The sequence below is a fragment of the Zootoca vivipara genome, chromosome 3, assembly GCF_963506605.1.
Source record: "Zootoca vivipara chromosome 3, rZooViv1.1, whole genome shotgun sequence".
NCBI classification, from domain to species: domain Eukaryota; kingdom Metazoa; phylum Chordata; class Lepidosauria; order Squamata; family Lacertidae; genus Zootoca; species Zootoca vivipara.
Genome location: NC_083278.1, coordinates 95216578 through 95234557, shown reverse-complemented (window position 1 = coordinate 95234557; position 17980 = coordinate 95216578). Strand labels below are relative to the sequence as shown.

Here is a 17980-nt window from a genome sequence, read left to right as displayed (position 1 = left end):
TCCGTGGATAGATGTCGTCGTAGAACGCTTCAAAGAAGAGCGGGAGGGTGGGGCGAATAAGCGCGCGCTCTCCCTCCCTCGGGAACCATCTTTCTTAAGGGCAACATTAACGCCTCCGCCGCCGCCATTTTTGTGCAGGGAAGAAAGGCCCTGAGGGGAAGATGATGACAGTCGGTCCGGCTTGCTACTGAGGCGGAGAGAGGCGCCATGCCGCTGGTCGTGCTCTGCGGGCTACCGGGGAGCGGCAAGACCCGGCGCGCCGAAGAGCTAAAGGCGGCGCTGTGCGCCGAGGAGGCCTCAGAGCGGCGGGTCTTCGTGGTGGCCGAGGCCGACTTGGACGCCGGCGGCGGAGACTGCGTCGCCCGGGCTGCTCTGAGGGCGGAGGCCGAGCGCCTGCTGAGCCGCCGCGACGTGGTTCTGGTGGACTCGGGCGCCGAGCTGAAGAGCTTCCGCTACGAGCTCTACTGCCTCAGCAAGCACGCGGGGACGCCGCACTGCGTGCTCCTGTGCCCGGGAGGCGCCGCCCGCCCGGACCGGCCTCCTTTGGAGCCGCCCGACTCGCGCCACCGCTGGGACTGGCCGCTCTTCGTGGCGCCCGACGACCCTGCCGAGCCGCTGCCTTGGCCCGAGATCCGCGCCGCCCTCTTCGAGCGCCGTCCGCCGCCGCCTAACCAGTCCACGCGCTCGCAGCCCCTGCAGGCCGCCGGCTTCCTGCACCGCCTCGACCGCCTCACGCAGGACGTGCTGGCCGCCCTCATGGCCGCCCAGAGGAACGGAGCCCAGCCGGGCCAGTTCTTGCCTCTCGTGGTGGACGGGCTGTCGCAGGCAGGCGGAGGGGAGCCTCCGGGGCTGCTGCTGACCCGGCCCGTCAGCCTGGCGGAGCTGAGCCGGCTCCGGAGGCAGTTCCTCAGCTACGCCAAGATGCACCCGGGAGAAGGCGAGGGCGACCTGCCGCAGCTTGGAGGCATGTTCCTGCAGTACCTGGGACGCAACCTCCAGTGAGGAGGGGCTGGAAGCCGCCGACTCGAAAGGAAAGCAAGCCCGAGGGGGACGGAGGAGGCACGCCGTGGGATTTTGGGGGGAGACCGCCCGCTATGCACGCGCGAAAGAGCCTCCCCGACCATGAAAGGAGTTTGCTGCTGGAGCCTTTGGCCCTGGGTCGTTTTTGCCGTCTAAACCCGAGAGACGAATGCACCTCCTGCCTATCATTTTAAGTGTGTCGAACTGGTCCGAAACGGATCTTGGCAAAAGGGGTTCAGGATTATTGTAAATAAATGAGTTTCTCCTCTCCGCACATCACACATCTGTTTGTATTTTAAGTTGCTCATTTGCTTATTTCATTTTTGTTATGCTTCCTTGCTGCAGTGGGGGTTGGACTAGATGACCCTTGGGGGATGTCCAGGTCCCTTTCAGTTCTATGATTCTAGGATTGTGGGCATGGTTCATTTACAGCACTCTAAGGGGGGTTGTATCTGGTGGCACAATGAGTCAATGTGCCAGGTTGTTTTAACAGAAGGTTGGTGGTTCAGGCCCCCTGGAGGGACACTAGATGACTCAGAATCCTATCCAACTACAGTACTTACAATTCTATGACTGAGAAACAGTGGCCAGTCTAAAGCCTCCCAGTGTGAAGCTAATGTAGTCAGACCACAATTCTGATGTAAACTGAGTGTGTTCTCCTGAGTTTCTTCATCATGGATTGGACACAAAGCCACTACAATCAACTGTTGGACTGTGTGTTGCAGGACCACAACTACCAGTACTTCTGTTCTTCTTTACAGGCAACTACCGCACTACTGCCTTTTCCAAGAGTAAAACAAAAAGGATGAGCATCAGGGCTGGCTCAAGATATTTTGTACCCCTGGGGGGCGGGGGCGGTTTACATGTATACTGCTTTTGTAGATTTGGTGTTTGAAACTTACCTTAAAAGTTATTGTAATTCTGTTTTTAATTGCAAGCTGTCCTAATAAGGTATTGGAAGGGTGTATAAATAATCCCTCATCTTACTTAGTAACATGGAGCATGGTGCTCTCCCATATGAACTGCACTAAAATGAATGGGAATTAAGTGCTCCAGTCCATTTCAGTGAGGCTAACACAGGAGACCCTCTTGGGAATTGCTCATAGTTCATGTGCTATCACTCTAGAACAGGGGTCCCCCAAACTACGGCCCGGGGGCCGGATGCGGCCCAATTGGCCTGCCAATCCGGCCCGCGACGCCAGGAAGCTGGACTAGATGATCCTCGTGGTCCCTTCCAACTCTACAATTCTGTGACTTAAATTTTTAGATAAACATACACAAAATCCACTAACAGAACAATCAAATGAGTTTTAACTAGCTAAAAAACTCACCTTATGGCCATGATGCGGTTCCACATCTAGTTCTAACTTTAAATGAAATAGTTGGCGAACTGTGAGGGCAGAATTGGTCCTCTTGGAACCAAATCACAATTGCCATGGAAACCTGTAGTGCTAGACCTAGAACTTTGGAACCATTGTTCTATTGTGATCACAAAAAAATTCCAATCTTAACCAGTGATGTGGGTTTTCTGGAAAATTTAGAATTGGAAACTTTTCCTAAACAAATTAGGTTAATTTGCATCTGGATTTTTTTCAGTCTGCATCAGAAAGTTTTCTGATGAGTGATCTAATTCAACATTTTTGCTTTATTTGTATTTACTAAACAAAACAACTTTGAAATTGGTAAGCTTACCTAATAACTGTTGAGCTCCTTAGAGGAGCTCCTAGAGGAAAGGTGGGATTTAATGTAATTAGAAAATAAATATAAATAATATATAAATAACAAATTATTATTAAATGAACTCTAAATGACGCTTATAAGTTCTGTGCAAGTGGTCTTTGGAGGAAAAATAAATGAAAAAATCATATATATGTTAAATTATGCAGCTAATGAAACTGGCAAAATACATAAAAAAATCAGAGTAACGTGATTTACCTCACTGATCAGTGCATGATTATGAAGAGGTGGCTTTGATTGCATACCCAAGCCATGGGGGTAGTATGTTCACAGTTAACTTTTGACATCAAGATTTTAACTCTTTACCTGTACCTGAAGATGCCTTGACCAAGGTACTCCATGCGCTTGTAACTTCCAGATTGGATTATTGCAGTGTGCTTTACAGTACATGGGACTGCCCTTGAAGACAACTCAGAAACTTCAAGTAGTCCAAAGTGCATTTTAAATACCGTAGTTGTAACAGTCTCTGGGATCTCCTGGTGAAGGGTGGGTAATATAGCGAAATCAATAATTGCTTATTTTTATTTCTTTTGAAAATTTCTAATCAGTGTCTTTATACAAAACATGGATTTCTGGATGGTGTACATTAAAATCAAGTATCAAAACAGTATTGAAATGATTAATAATAATAATAATAAATTGAGCTGAAAAGGAGTTAAAGTGAAATAAGTCTGTTGCTTTAAAAGGGAGTACCTAGCCGAATGGCAAATAAATCATGTGGCAAGCTATGGATGTGGATAAACAGTGACCTAGTAATCTAAAAACACACACCTAGTTACAATAGCTAACTGAATTTGCAGCATAGTGCTATGTATAACATACTGGCTAAAATGTGGGTCTCGGACTGGGGAGTCCAAGGTTCAGATTCTCACTCGGGTGACCTTGGGTCAGTAACTATCTCTCAGTCCAATCTACCCTACAGTTGTGAAGATAGGAGAGTATATTGCAATCATTGGACAAAAGGTAAGTATAAGTGCAATGCATATTTAAATAGACACATAATTCCTAAACTGGACCTGTCTGTATGGCTGTGGGCTTCGCACCTGACATGTAGTGATCAAGCATCAGTACAAATATTGTTTGTTAATCGGTTCTTGAATACAGACTTCTCTTTCCACCCTAAATCATGACTGAAGAACTAGGCCCAAACTAACAAAATGAATTTCAACAGGGACATGTGTCAAGTTCTACACTTAGCCAGGGATTCCAGTGCTGAAAGTGTGACCTCCAAGCAGAGTTATGCTCCAGCCGTTCCCCACCTTTAAAACTCGACAGACTGCTCACAGTGCTCACATACCGAGATGCGAAAAGAGGATTAATAGTAGGTGCATAGAAAAGTTACAGGTAGGTAGCCGTGTTGGTCTGAGTCGAAACAAAATAAAAAAATTCCTTCAGTAGCACCTTAAAGACCATCTAAGTTTTTTTTTTGGTATGAGCTTTCGTGTGCATGCACACTTCATCAGATCAAAAATAGCACATCGGAGACCACAAAGCCTTTCCTCCAGAGGACAAATTGTAGTCTGTAGCTTTTAGGGGATCCTTTGGAAAGGATATGCACTTTCTACGAATGTCAGAAGAGCTCTGCTGGATCAGACCAAGGGCCAACCTAGTCCAACATCCTGTGGTTGACCACAGTGGCCGACCACAAGCCCATGAGATGCCTGCAAGCAGGACCCGAGTTCAACAGTGCTCTCCACCCCGACAGTGCTCTCCCAGCAACTAGTTATTGAGGGGCATAAAGCATCAATGACAGATGGCCATCCAACCTCATAAATACTAAACATTCTATAACCTTGGTAGCTATGCTTAGATGTAAGTAGTCATAAATGCTGGGGGGCAGACCTTTTGTTAGGGGGGTGCAGAACCTCAGTTTGCTATGTATTTTTATTTAATTTTATTGGTGGGGGACAGCTGTCCCTCCTGGCTACGCCCATGCATAAATACAGGGGTTAATTCAGTCTTGGCATCGTTTTTTCAATTGCAAGCTTAAACCCTGGCACGTAGGAAATAAAAATAGACTTAAATTGCCAGAGCAGGTGCAGAGTCTATGTCACTCGCCACCACTGAATAAATACAGAGAACTGATGTGGCCTACTAGCTAGACATCTGTCCTGGATTTTCTAGGTGGCTTTAGTCTCTCTCTTAAACGCCCCCCCCCCCGGAATAATAATACAGATCTTCCTTGCAGGGTTGTTGTGCATAGGCCTACATCAAGACAGTGTGTATGCGGCATGCCAGGAACATGATAAAATGCTGCATAAAACGCATTATTATTAGAAATCACGAGTCAGGTTTAAGAGTCAGACTGCACATTTACGCACCCTTTCATTTGGGAGCAAGAAGCACGGAATTCCGCAGGACTTACTTCCGAATAAACATGCTTAGGCTTGCGGAAAGAGCGCCCCCAGAAGCGGAAGAGGTAGTGGGAAAGGGCAACAACCCCGACTTACAACCCCGACTCTTCGTGCTACTTTCTCTCAAATTGAACTCTCAGCAGAGGAACGTTTTTTCTCTCGATCCTGAAAAGGGTCGCGCGCGCACAGTCATTTCATGCGCCCCTGGACACTCCGGGGGACAATCCAGCCGGCCTGACTCTGCCGGCGCTGCTTCTTCAAAGGCGGCGGCGGCTCCATCCTGACCCCCGCGGGAAGGATCGGGCAGGGCGGGTTGGGGAGGAAAGAGTGGCAGGCCGGCGAGCTGCGTCGCGGGGGCCGTCCTCGCCTGCATCGCGCGCCGGATCCACGCGGAGGAGAGGAGAGGCGCTGCTTTAGCGGCTGGCGCAGCCGCTGCTCCCTCTCTCCCATCGCTTCCGCCGCCGGCTCAGGCCTGACCCGGGAGTGGATCTTTGCAGCAGCCTTGCGGCGCTGAGCCGGCGCCAAGGAAGCCACGGCCTCCGCACCTCCGGCCAGCCCGAGCAAGCAAGGATGATCTCCCCGCAGGGACGAGGCGGGGACGTGGCCCGGTTCTACACGGTCACCGAGCCCAAGCGCCATCCTCGGGGATACACCCTGTATAAGGTCACCGCGCGGGTGAGTGAGCTTTGGGAAGAAAGGGGAAAGAGAAAGAGAAATGGGAAGGCCGTCTTCCGTGCAATCTTCGATTAGGGTCGGTGGTGACGACGAACGGGATCCTTCCCGTTCTGATCTCCGCCACGGGCAGGGAGATCCCGGGAACCTGCCTGCATGCAAGTAGGCAGGTCGTCGGTGCGGCTCGCGGGCAGCGGCTTTCCGGCATCTTCCGAAGCCGGAGAAGGCAGGATTGGAACCCAGGGCCTCTTGGCAACGCCCGCAAGCAGATGTCCAGATCTCTCCCCCCATACCATCTGCTGAGAGGAGTGAGTGGGCGGCCGAAAGAGCACCGATTCTCTTTCTTCCCCGACATCTCTATCCATTTTTCCTCGCTCTATAGGATGGAAGGAGGCGCATTTCTACTCGGACCCCACTCCAGAAGTACTCAGTTGGGGGGGTAGGAGGGATCATGGCATCTCCCTTCCATTTCAGATCCTCCTCCTCTCTCGTTTCCATGCATGTGGGTTTTATCTGGAGGGGAGGTCAGCACCTTCTATCTGCAGAGGAGTGGATGGGATGTAGGAATAACACTGCAATCCTCTGCATGCTTAACCTGGGATAAACACGAACATGGAGGGACTGGCTTCTTGCACATTGGTTCAGGGATGTGAGCTTCCCCCAGTAGAGATGTGTTTGGGGAGAGAGCCAAAATCTGCATTATGTAAGGCTAGGTCAGAAGGGACAGCCATCACTATAGGTGTAGAGATGGGAGGCAGTTTGTAGTTATGCCTGATTTTTCAATGGGCCTGGTTGTCCAAAGGGCAGCAGGAGGTTATGGTTTGATCTGGGCTTCCAGCTAAAAGGGCAGAGCCAGGTTTTGATGGTATAGTAGCACCCATTTATTTCCTAGACCTTGTCCTTGAGTACAATGCAAAGATACCATGTCCTCTCATCTGTGCTATTGAAAACGAAGGAGGAGCTGTTCTTTTGCACAGATGACAACCTAACTCAAATGAAAGCGAAAATAAATAAACAGTAGTATTTTCCATGTCTTGATCTCCCCACCCATATTTTAACATTGCCCTAAAAACATTTATTTGAGACCCAGTGTGGCATAGTGGTTAAAATGTCCAACGAGGACCTGGAAGATGAGGTTTCAAATCCTTACTTGGCTATGAAGTTCAATGGGTAACCTTGAGCCAGTCACTGGCTCTCTGCCACACCTCCCTTACAGGGTTGTTGGGATTAAATGACAAGGGGGAGAACTATGTCAAGAACTCGAGCTCCTTGGAGGGAAAAAAAAACATAGGATATAAAAGCAACCAATAAGTAATCAATAAATAATAGATTGGTACCTATCAGAGATTAGCCTCTTTTGAAGTTCCGTGCTCCATTACGTCTCCAGTAAGAGACAAGGGCTCATTCAGACATTACTTGGGAGAAACCTTCATCTGCTAAGAGTCTTGGACTCTCATCTCTCTTCTTCTGCAATCCATCCCACATTCTCACTGCTGGGAGAAAGTGGCATTTTATGCAGGCTCTACTGGTGTTAATTTAATATATTTATTTTGCAAGGTTTATATATCTTTTAACAAAAAACAACCTCCAAATGGTTTCCATAAAATACCCATTTTTTTTAAAAGGGGGGAAATCCACCTGATTCCCTATCTGTCCTTGGGAAAAATGTGAGTTTTCAATCGTGATGATGGAGATACTGCAGTCAAATAAACCTGCTACAGCCTGGATTAGATGCTGCTTTCTTTTCCCTTCAGTAGTTGTTACAACAGTTGTGTGTGTGTATCCCAAACTGTGGTCTGTGGATAACCTGCGATCCGCAGGCTTCCATGACATGCCTGCATTAAGTATTCATAATTATTTTATGTTGCATTACTATTGCTGCTTTTATTTCTTACATATTTTTTTTGTATTTTATTAACTTAAGAAGAGCCTGCTGGATCAGGCCAATGGCTCATCTAGGCCAGCATCCTGTTCTCACAGAGGCCAGCCAAATGCTGATGGGAAGCCTGCAAGCAGGACATGAGGGCAACAGCAGTCTGCTCACTTGCAGCTCCCAGCAATTGGTATTGATAGCTGAGATAGCCATCATGGCTAGGTATTCATTGATAGCCTTGTCCTCCATTGACTTTCTCTACTCTTCTTTTAAAGCCATCCAAGTTGGTAGCCATCGCTGCCTTCTGTAGGAACAAGTGCCATAGTTTAACTGTGTGCTGCATGAAGAAGTTCTTTCTTTTATCTGCTCTGCTCCTTCTAACATTCACCAACCTGCTACTATCAAAGGTGCACCAGTTTAACAAACATTTAAACTCTAGTTATAACTGCCTCTACTTTTTGCATCTTGGTGCCCTTTGGACACCTACCGTATAATTTTTCTTCTTTGTATACCTGCCAACTAAGATTTCGCTTTGTGCATCTGAGGATGTGGGCTTCAGCCCATGATGGTGTTTGTCACAAGAGGTTTCTTAGTCTTTAACAGGCATCCCCAATCTTCGGCCCTCCAGATGTTTTGGACTACAATTCCCATCTTCCCCGACCACTGGTCCTGCTAGCTAGGGATCATGGAAGTTGTAGGCCAAAACATCTGGAGGGCCGCAGTTTGGGGATGCCTGGTCTTTAATGTACCACAAGTCTCTTGGGCCACACCCAAACCCTACATTTAAAGCTGTATAATACAATTTTAAACAGTCATGACTCCCCTCCATCCCAGTCCTAGGAACTGTAGTTAGTTAAGGGTACTGAGAGTTGTTAGGAAACCTTTATTCCCAGGGATTTTATTTTCAGCTGGAACTTTCCGGAACTCAGTTCCGGCACCTCTCTGCCTTTGCTATTATAAGAGAACAAGGGAGGCATTCATAGTGAGTTCTGGCATCTCTTTTTCTAGAAAAATAGCACTGCTTATTCCCCTCAGAAAACTCTGGAAACTGTAAGGGGAACCGGGGTCTCCTAACAATTCCCATCACTCTTAACCAACTACAGTGTTTTCATTGCTGGAACCTGTCTTGTGACCTGGCAGGGGTGATGTTGCTTTCCTGTCATGTTTGCAAACATCTTTGTAACACAGAGTTGGCCTGCCAATGGGCCTGGTGCCGGAAACCAGCTCCCCATAGAGCACTCCTTTGGGGGACCTGTTGTCTTCCATTCTGTGGACGTGACCAAGCCAGTGTCAATGTTGCTGAGATAGGAGTGCAAACATGCTGGGAATATGGGCCTGGGAGAGCACGTATTTGCTTGAAACTCTGTCCTGCCATGTGACACCCAAAAACTTCCTGATGCAACACATGTAAATAATAATAATAATAATAATAATAATAATAATAATAATAATAAAGTTACTAGGATCCCTTGGGGGAAAGCCATGACTGTTTAAAGTGGTATGGTAGTACTTTAAATGTAGAGTGCAAAGGATGGGCCCTTTGTTGTCCATTCCTGGTGGTAAATTCCACAGTGCCTTTCTCTCAAGAGATAAGAATGCAGGCTTGTCCAGGAGGATGGTAGATAAGAAAACCCGGCTTTTAAATTTCTGAGACAATTCAGTTACTTCATTGTGAGCCTGAGGTGGTGGGGTATATGTGTGTGAGAGAGACAAAGAGGAAAAGGGGCGTAAAGATTGTGCAAGGCATGTGAACTGTAAACAGCGAAAGCCAGAGCTGTTCCACAATTATAGATAAATGCTCTTAAATCAATATATTAAAACCTGCAGGCCCTTGCTCTTTAAGTGAATTGGATTTTAAATGCACTCGCCCAAGCAAGGTTAAAGAAAAGACCCAGCGCACCTGCTCACGCCCACGATAACAGTCTCCAAAAGAAGCTGGGATTCCTGTCCTCCACCTGCTCATTGCATCATGCTCCCTTGGTTTTATTTGGTTCCTGAGTAACCAAAGCAAATGCACCCGAAGCTTCAAATACCAGGGGGATAGTGCTTGTTAAAGTAATGTTAACAACAAGCATCTATGTAAGGTCTCCCCGTTTTTGTCACAGAATAGAGCCAGCCAGCAGTACAGAGTTTAGCGCTGGTGGCGCTTGAAGCTGCTGGTATGAACTGAGCTTACATGTCAACATGCTGCAATTGGAGTTAAAACTTTGACGGTAAGGTTCCTTAGAATCTTCACAGTCTTCTCAGGTTGTATTGTGAAATGAGTGATAATCTGAATCAGCCTTCCTGTGATGGTAGGATTGCTTAGTCTTGGGAATTGTGGACTGCCATTGGTTGAGTTGCTGAGGTGGAACACTGGAACATTTTAATGACTGCTGACCACTTGCTGCAAGTACCGAACGCTTTCCTTAAGAGTTGATTGGAGTTGCCTTAAGGGTACAAAGGCTATTGCCCTGATCGATGACATACAAGCTGCCTGCAGAATTGGGTTTGTCTATAGCCCCTTTCAATTGTTACTAAAGTGGGGCAGTGGGGTTGATGAATGCACAGTACTAGCTCCGCACCTTTCTTTTCTTTTAAATTGTTTCTATTAAAGATTTTCTTGGGTTTCAAAAGTGCATACAGCGTCGCTGCTATCGGTTCATAGAGGTCTTTCTAACAGATCATTCAGTCCTCCAAGAAATATGCAAAATAACAGCAGCAGCAACAACAACAACAAAAACGCACTAGAAGCCACTCCAGAACTGGCCCTACTGAATATTTTCCAAGACAATAACACACTCACGCTACAAAGAACTCATAAGCCACCTACTCCAAGCAGCCAGGAATCATAGAATTATAGAGTTGGAAGTGATCATCCTGCAATGTGGGGCTTGAAAATGCAGAAATAGGTTGCCCAATGTGGGGCTTGAACCCATGATCCTGAGTTTAAGAGTCTCATGCTTTACTGACTGAGCTATCCCAGAGGTAGCATCATAGCTAGACACGGGAGGGACCTGTCAGGAGTAAACATGGACCACTGGTACCAAACTATATGGGAAACAGTAGGGGACAAACAAAAGATGATGCCTTCACCCCGGTGTGGCTCCCCTTTGTTACATACACAGCCCAACAAGACAACAGCAGGAGCCTACTGACAGCCTAACTCAGCACCTTTCTTGCCCTCAGCACTTTTCTTGCCCTCCTAACTTGTGGAAGCTGACCTTCTGAATCCTGGATCTTACTGTGCTTGTGAAGGTTTCTTTGTTTTAAAAGGCTGGAAAATCAGCCTTTAAGAGTGCAGAAGGCTCCCCATTTCATAGGGATAGGGATGAGGAAGGTGAGTGGAAATAGCTCTTGGTTGTGTTAACTCTCTTTAGTAACACCTGAAGAGGATTTGTATAAATCCATACTGAGCATACTGAGGGTTTGGCTGTTTTTCTTTTTTTGGCCTGCTTTTAAATGGGCTCTTAAGACTGCTTCCTTTCACCAGGCATTTTTTAATTGGAGCCTGTGGGCTGATGCATTTTTATCTGCTGTTCCTGGTGTGTGTTGTTGCGGTATTTTATTGGAGAATGCTGCTGTGCATTTTAGCATCCATCTCTATATGCCATTATATCTGTAAAGATTCTGCATGCCACCTTGATTTGGCACAAAAAGGTGGAATATAAATGCCAAAACGGAAGAAATAAATAGCTTGGGACTTTTTAGCTTTAAGAAAAGGTGAATAATAGAATCTTAGAGTTGGAAGGGACCCAAGGGTCATCTAGTCCAACCCCCCCGCAATGCAGGAATCTCAGCTAAAGCATCCATAACAGATGGCCATCCAACATTTGCTTAAGAGATAACATGCTAGAAGTTCATAAAATTATCTCTGGTGTGGAGAAAGTGAATTAAAGAAAGGCCCCCTGCCCTCATAATATTGGGCTAGCCTTTGTATCACTGAGCACTGCAGTCTGTTTGTGGCCTTTTAAGGATTGGGGCATCTAATTAAAGAGCTTGTGGCTCTAAGGTCAAGCTTCCTGTATGGGGGATCTCAGACCTGGTATCGGCAGTGACCACTGGGACCCCAGTAGTTGCCTAAGATTTCAGGTGCTGCTGCTTGTCCTGCATGCCAACCAAAAAACATCAGTAGGTTTGTAAGCCCAGAAATGGCGGTTGAGTGAGGTCCCAAATACAGTTGTACCTTGAATCCCGAATGCCTTGGTACTTGGACATTTTGACTCTCAAACGCCGCAAACGTTTGCGAACGTTCTTTGGAACCCGAACGTCTGATGGGGCTTCCGTGGCTTCCGATTGGCTGCAGCCAATCAGAAGCTCTGCTTTGGTTTCTGAACATTTTGGAAGTCGAACAGACTTCTGGAACGGATTCCGTTTGACTTCCAAGGTAAAACTGTAAGGAGGACCGGTGATTAAAAATTACAGAATATGCAGAGGTGGCAGGTCTAACAAGTAAAATAAGAAACAAAATTAAAAAAATTCATTCCATTAGCACCTTAGAGACCAACTAAGTTAGTTATTGGTATGAGCTTTTGTGTGCAAGTGTGCATGCACACGAAGCTCATACCAGTGACAAACTTAGTTGGTCTCTAAGGTGCTACTGGAAGGAACTTTTTTATTTTGTTTCAACTACGTCAGACCAACACCTACCTGTAAGTAAAATAAGAGAATAAGAAGATCAAGTATATAAAGAGGAATGGACAAATTTTGTTTAGTATTTGGAAAACAACTGTAAACGTGTGAAAACGTTAGCCGGATTAAGGTAAATTCAACAGTATAACACATAACAAAGGAATAAGGGAGTTAAATGGCTATACAAGAATATGCGGGGAAATTAAAGGTACCAGGGAAGGGGAAGAAGGGAAGTCGTAAATGATTGGTTTATTTTAAAGAAAGATATGAATGAGGAAATGTTTCTTTTAATGTGAATGTGGTTTTGAAAAAAATTGTAACATTGAAAAATATAAATAACATTTTAAAAAAGAAAAGAAAAACCTAAGTAGGTTCCAGTGTATGCATTCAGGCTGGTTGGTTTGTTTCACCTATACAGTGCATCTCTCCTTTCACCTGCAGGCTTCATTTCGGTTGTTCTCCCATCCAGTGGGAAAGACCAGACAGATACATTTCCAGCTTTAGTAATTCAGCAGGTGACATTTGGATGCTTTCTAGGGTGTACCTTCGTACTGGCCAATGCTGAGGTCTTGGCCTGCTTGTCTTGTGAACTGATGATTCACCTTAGAACATTCCCTAGAATATGGCAAAGTACAGGGAGCTTCTGTGTTGGACACACAGGGGCTTATTGGTAGATTGGTGTGGGGAAAAGGTGAAAATTTGAAAACTACTGATGAAGACGGAAAGAGGGAGGATGAAGAGGAAAATGAGGTTTCTTCTTATTGTGCGGTTGAACTCCATTGTTTAACGACTTGCCTTTCTGTTCCCTTGCACGTCTGTATTTTTGCCTACGGTACAAAAATACGCTGAATGTGGAGTTGTAAATGACATGTTGTTTTGAAGACAGTTTGCAAAGGCGAAACACACTGAGAGTAATAGGATTGGGTGCTCTTGCTCTGCCTTGCATTGGATCACGATGTTCTCATACGGTCCGAAGTACATTGAATTAAATCTGCGTAGGCGTCAGCTGCACCTTCTATGGGACTCACATGAATTGGTTTCTATGTGTATAAACCCCTCTGCAGATACGATGCTGGAATGTGTGGATATCAAGACTGGGATGGATGAGCGTAATCCTAATCAAGCAGAGCCCCAAATAAAAACCGTTTTAAAAAAATCAATATTAGATCATTGGGCGCTTTTGTGTGCTCTCTCTTTGTTTCTCATTAACAAATTCAAGCACTAACAGGGCCTTTGCTTTTGTTTTTCAGATTGTTTCTCGAAAAAATCCAGAAGATGTCCAAGAGGTAAACTTTTTTCTTTTAAAGCATTTTTGGTTCTAGCATAGGTATGGCACAAACTGTTTTGTCTTTTTATATTGCAAAATTGAACAAGTTTCTGCTCCTGTTTTAGTGACTAGATTGGCAATTGATGGCTAATCTTGTTTCTGCTGCCTCAGTTGGTCATTTGCTCGCAGGCTAAGTCTAGGGACCCTCCTGTGCAGGTGTGCACACACCTGTACACGTACACACACGCACGCACACACGTTCCTCATCTTCTATCTGATATTCGAAAGAGAGTCATAATGGATTGTGAAGGAAATGGGTAGCAATGCACTTTTCTCTTTCAAGCTACCATTGTGTAATAACTGCTTAGCACAGTTCTAATTAAATTAGTGAGTTCCTCAGTCCTACCTTGGGGGTGTTACCTACCCAACATAACTGTTAACTCCTGGTGGCCATGAGGTTTTTCCCAAAATGACAAATACAGTACACACACAGAGAGGGGGGGGGGAGGGAGAGAACAATACAAAACCCCCAAAGCATAAGCACAGCACCACTTTCTCAAAACTCAGGGAAAGTACTCAATAGCCCTATCTACAACAAATACCAGAATGATGGATGGAGAATTGGAGAGAGATGTGATCCATAACCATCTGAACACTAGACAGTAAAAGTGATTATGTAAGATTAACAGGATGCAAAACAGAGTTGACAAAAGGAGAAACAAGGATAGGAAGGTAGGAAACTGTCTTCTCTGATGGGCAGTGGCTCCCTAGAGCAGGCATCCCCAAACTGCGGCCCTCCAGATGTTTTGGCCTACAACTCCCATGATCCCTAGCTAACAGGACCAGTGGTCAGGGAAGATGGGAATTGTAGTCCAAAACATCTGGAGGGCCAAAGTTTGGGGATGCCTGCCCTAAAGCCTCAGGTAGAGAGGTCTGTCATATCATTTCCTACTTTTTGTCTGAACATTTCTGGGATTAAATCTTGAGATTTTATTCATTCACATCATGTGCTCTACCACTGAGGTATGGCTTCTTTCCCAAGGGGAGTCGAACAATCTAAAATACTTGCAGCTGAGAAAGGCTTTACATAAACCTTCGGGCAAAAGCTTTGATGAGGTGCTAGTGGAGGAGGGCTGTTTATGAGAACACAAGCAGGCCATTGGGCCCATTCAGGTCACATCCTTGCCATACAGTTAGGGCACATGGCTTCCCCAGAAAGAATCCTGGGCACTGTATTTTCTTACGGGTGCTGGGTTTGAGGGATAAACTACTGTTCCCATGATTCTTTGGGAGAAACCATGTATGGTGTGGATGTGAAAGCAGTTCAGCATCTTCTTGTCATGGTGAAGCCTGCAACGGGACCTGAGTCCTGCTTGCAGCAACTGGTGTACAGAAGCATACTGCCTTTGGCAGTGAAGGCAGAACATAGCAATCATGGCTAGTCGCCACTGATAGCTTTATCCTCCGGGCATAGGCCAGGAGGCCGCAGGCTGTGAACAGAGCAAAATAATTCCACTTGTGCAGTTTTGGGGTGGGAGATCAGGGGCGTAGCCAGGATGAAAATTAGGGGGGGGGCAAGGGGCGGGACCAAGGGGCGGGACCAAGGGGCGGGGGGAGGGGCCACAGCGGGGCAAGGAAAGCTCCCTTCTCCCTTGCCAGATTTCCCTCCACCCGCCCCGGCGATCGCGGAGGGGGAGGAGGGGATCGGAGCAGCACGATTTCGGGCTGCTCCGACCCCCTCCTCCCCCTCATCGAACGGCAGGGGCGAGGGGGCGCCAGGATCAGCCCGAAATCGGGCTGCTCCGACTCCCTCCTCCCCCTCCGCGATCGGCAGGGGCGAGGGGGCGCCAGGATCAGCCCGAAAACGGGCTGCTCCGACTCCCTCCTCCCCCTCCGCGATCGGCAGGGGCGAGGGGGCGCCAGGATCAGCCCGAAATCGGGCTGCTCCGATCCCCTCCCCCCCCTCTGCGATCGCCGGGGCGGGCGGAGTGAAAGCCCCAGAGCCGCGCAAAGCGTTTGGCTGGCTTTCCCTCCGCCCGCCCCACAGCCAGCCGGCTAGAAGGGACCTCTCCCTTCTCCCTTGCTGGCTGTGGAGCGGGCGGAGGGAAAGCCAGCCAAACGCTTTGCGCGGCTCTGGGGCTTTCCCTCCGCCCGCCCCACAGCCAGCCAGGGAAGAAGGGAGACGGCACCGGGCGGGCAGCGGGGCAGGCTGGCCAGCGGCCCTGCTTCTAGGGGGGGCAATTGCCCTCTCCTGCCCCCCCTGCCTACGCCCATGTGGGAGATGCTCAGCCCCCAAACTGCTGAAGTGCTCATCTGGCTGCATGAAACAGAAGAAACAATGTTTCTCAATCTTTCTTGCCACATTCCTCACGCAAGGCTTCTGCCCGAAATGTTTTACATGAGAAAGACATGTTCTCTTTAGATCGAAAGCTGTTCCTGACGCAAGGTAGACTTCTGGGCATGATGCAAGAAATCAGCATATAGGAAGGTGCTGGCAGAATCAGACAAGAGGGATGGGTCTGTAGGCAGAGGGGTGAGTGACAAAGGGTGAGTAAGGTCAAGGAGATTTGGGAGTCCTTAACACAAGGTTCTGGCAGTATGCTGGCAGTAGAGGCTTAGTGAGAATAAAGTGGGTATGATTTCAATGAGATGGGATTCTAGCAGAGGCATTTTGAAATGATGGAAGACGGTGGAAGGGAAAGTTGGGAAGATGGTCAGGGTAGGTATATTGCAAAGCCTTCTTCCTTGTGGCTTCTACAGTATATTTAATATTTCAAAATAAGATCTTTTCTGTAATGAAAGATGCATTATGCACTTCCACTTCATCCACAATCTAGAAATAAAGCATATTTCATAGACACAGTTGGTTCACCTATTTATAGCAAATTTAGTAAGATATCTATCTATCTATCTATCTATCTATCTACGAGGGAATTTTGAACTTGAAGCAGCCTGATCGATTTTTGACAGTCTTTGGTTATAGATCATTGAGTAAGAACAAATACTGTATAAAATGGATTAATTACAGAAACATTATCCCAATACTGTCAAATCGTTTGCTTCCTACTTTCTGCGTGCAAGGGTAAAACCAAGTTGCCAAATCTTTTCCTTGCTTGCCCAGTATAGGGGGGGTGGAGAACCTGCAGTCTTCCCAGATGTTGCTGGACTACAAATTCCATAATCCCTGACCCAGTGGTCATACCGGCTTGATGTATTTCAGTGTATCTGAAGAAGTGTGCATGCACACGAAAGCTCATACCAATGACAAACTTAGTTGGTGTCTAAGGTGCTACTGGAAGGAATTTTTTTATCGCATGTCATTGTAAGTTTATCAACCATTCTGTTGCTGTGCTACCATCCCCAAACCTTGACATTTCTCCAGGGCATTGTTAACAAAGCATAGTACTGCATTTCCTTTCTGGCCCGTAATGGTTTCTGAAAGTGCAAACACTAAGATGCCATACATGGTAAATCACCAGGGAGTTTTAATTTATATAGATGCGGAAGGCAGATAATAATGCTGGTATATAAAAAGCATTTGTTTGCAGCAGCAAATGCTGCTGATGTGAAAGTTTGCAGCAGTTGACTGTAAGACATTTACTAATTCAGACTGATGCCTAAACTTTTCTCTGCATGAAATAAAATTACAGTACTTTTCAAACGGGTTCGGCTTAATGTCTTGTGTGAACCAGTTCATTGCACAGGCTCTGTTTTAAACAGAGATGTGATTCTGGTGGGATTCCCCCTCCCCATTAATCTGTTGGAAATGGAAACAAGACCTTCTGTTCCAGGGGTAGTGAACCTTTTTTCAGCTCAAGGGCCGCATTCCCTTCTAGGTAACACTCTGAGGGCCACGGGTCTGTGCTAAGTGGGGGCCAGGAGCAAATGCTAATTTACTCACACATCCTCCTCTAATCCCCCATGTAGGCAAGGAGAAAGCACTTATCAGAGTTCAAATACACATTGTAGCCTGGCAAAAGCACTCAAGGAGGACGCAAAGTATGACCAGGGAGGGATGTGGCCTTGGGAGAGTCCTGAGGGGTAGATAGAGAAGCCTAGAGGCCTTCATTTGGCTTAGGGCCTCTTCTGTGTTCTTAAAGCAGCAACAACAGCACACATAATTTATAATTTTGGAGCCATTAGTGTCTTTTGCTTCCAAACAGTTGTTCACGTGTAAACTTTGGCCCAGATACAAAATGTGCTGTTTGTTGTCAGAAAATAATCTGCCATTTGTCCATATGGAATGTCTGACTTCCAAACTTGGAGATGAGGGAAATTATCTGGCAAATAGATAGTGCAATTGTGTTTAAGTTGTTTTGTTTGATTGCCAGTTGGCTTTGCTTAAAGCTTATGTGCAGTATATTTAAAAATATATATTACATAATCATCATCAACAACAACAACAACAATAAATGAACCAAGATCATCTAGATTTTACTTTTAGGA

The 17980-nt window shown here is 46.5% G+C and overlaps 2 protein-coding genes across 3 annotated transcripts in view; both read left to right on the top strand.

Moving 5' to 3' along the window:
• Window positions 1-1299, top strand: KTI12 (KTI12 chromatin associated homolog). The gene has a single exon (XM_035111302.2). It carries the CDS (start codon window positions 208-210, stop codon window positions 1000-1002), a length of 795 nt encoding a protein of 264 aa, XP_034967193.1. The 5' UTR covers window positions 1-207; the 3' UTR covers window positions 1003-1299.
• Window positions 1300-5445: 4146 nt separating this feature from the next.
• Window positions 5446-17980, top strand: part of RPS6KC1 (ribosomal protein S6 kinase C1) — a 92996-nt gene continuing 80461 nt past the window's right edge. Inside the window, exons 1-2 of one of the 2 annotated variants that reach the window (XM_035111304.2) lie at window positions 5446-5786; window positions 13518-13553. In XM_035111304.2, coding sequence (XP_034967195.1) covers window positions 5682-5786; window positions 13518-13553 — 141 coding nt within the window. In that variant the 5' untranslated portion in view covers window positions 5446-5681. Of the gene's footprint in view, window positions 5787-13517; window positions 13554-17980 lie in introns of those variants that run through there. The other variant, XM_035111306.2, reaches the window with a different exon arrangement.

What these genes read in the sequence shown, in the direction of transcription:
- KTI12 (XM_035111302.2), top strand. Translation starts at nt 208, where the DNA reads ATGCCGCTGGTCGTGCTCTGCGGGCTACCGGGGAGCGGCAAGACCCGG.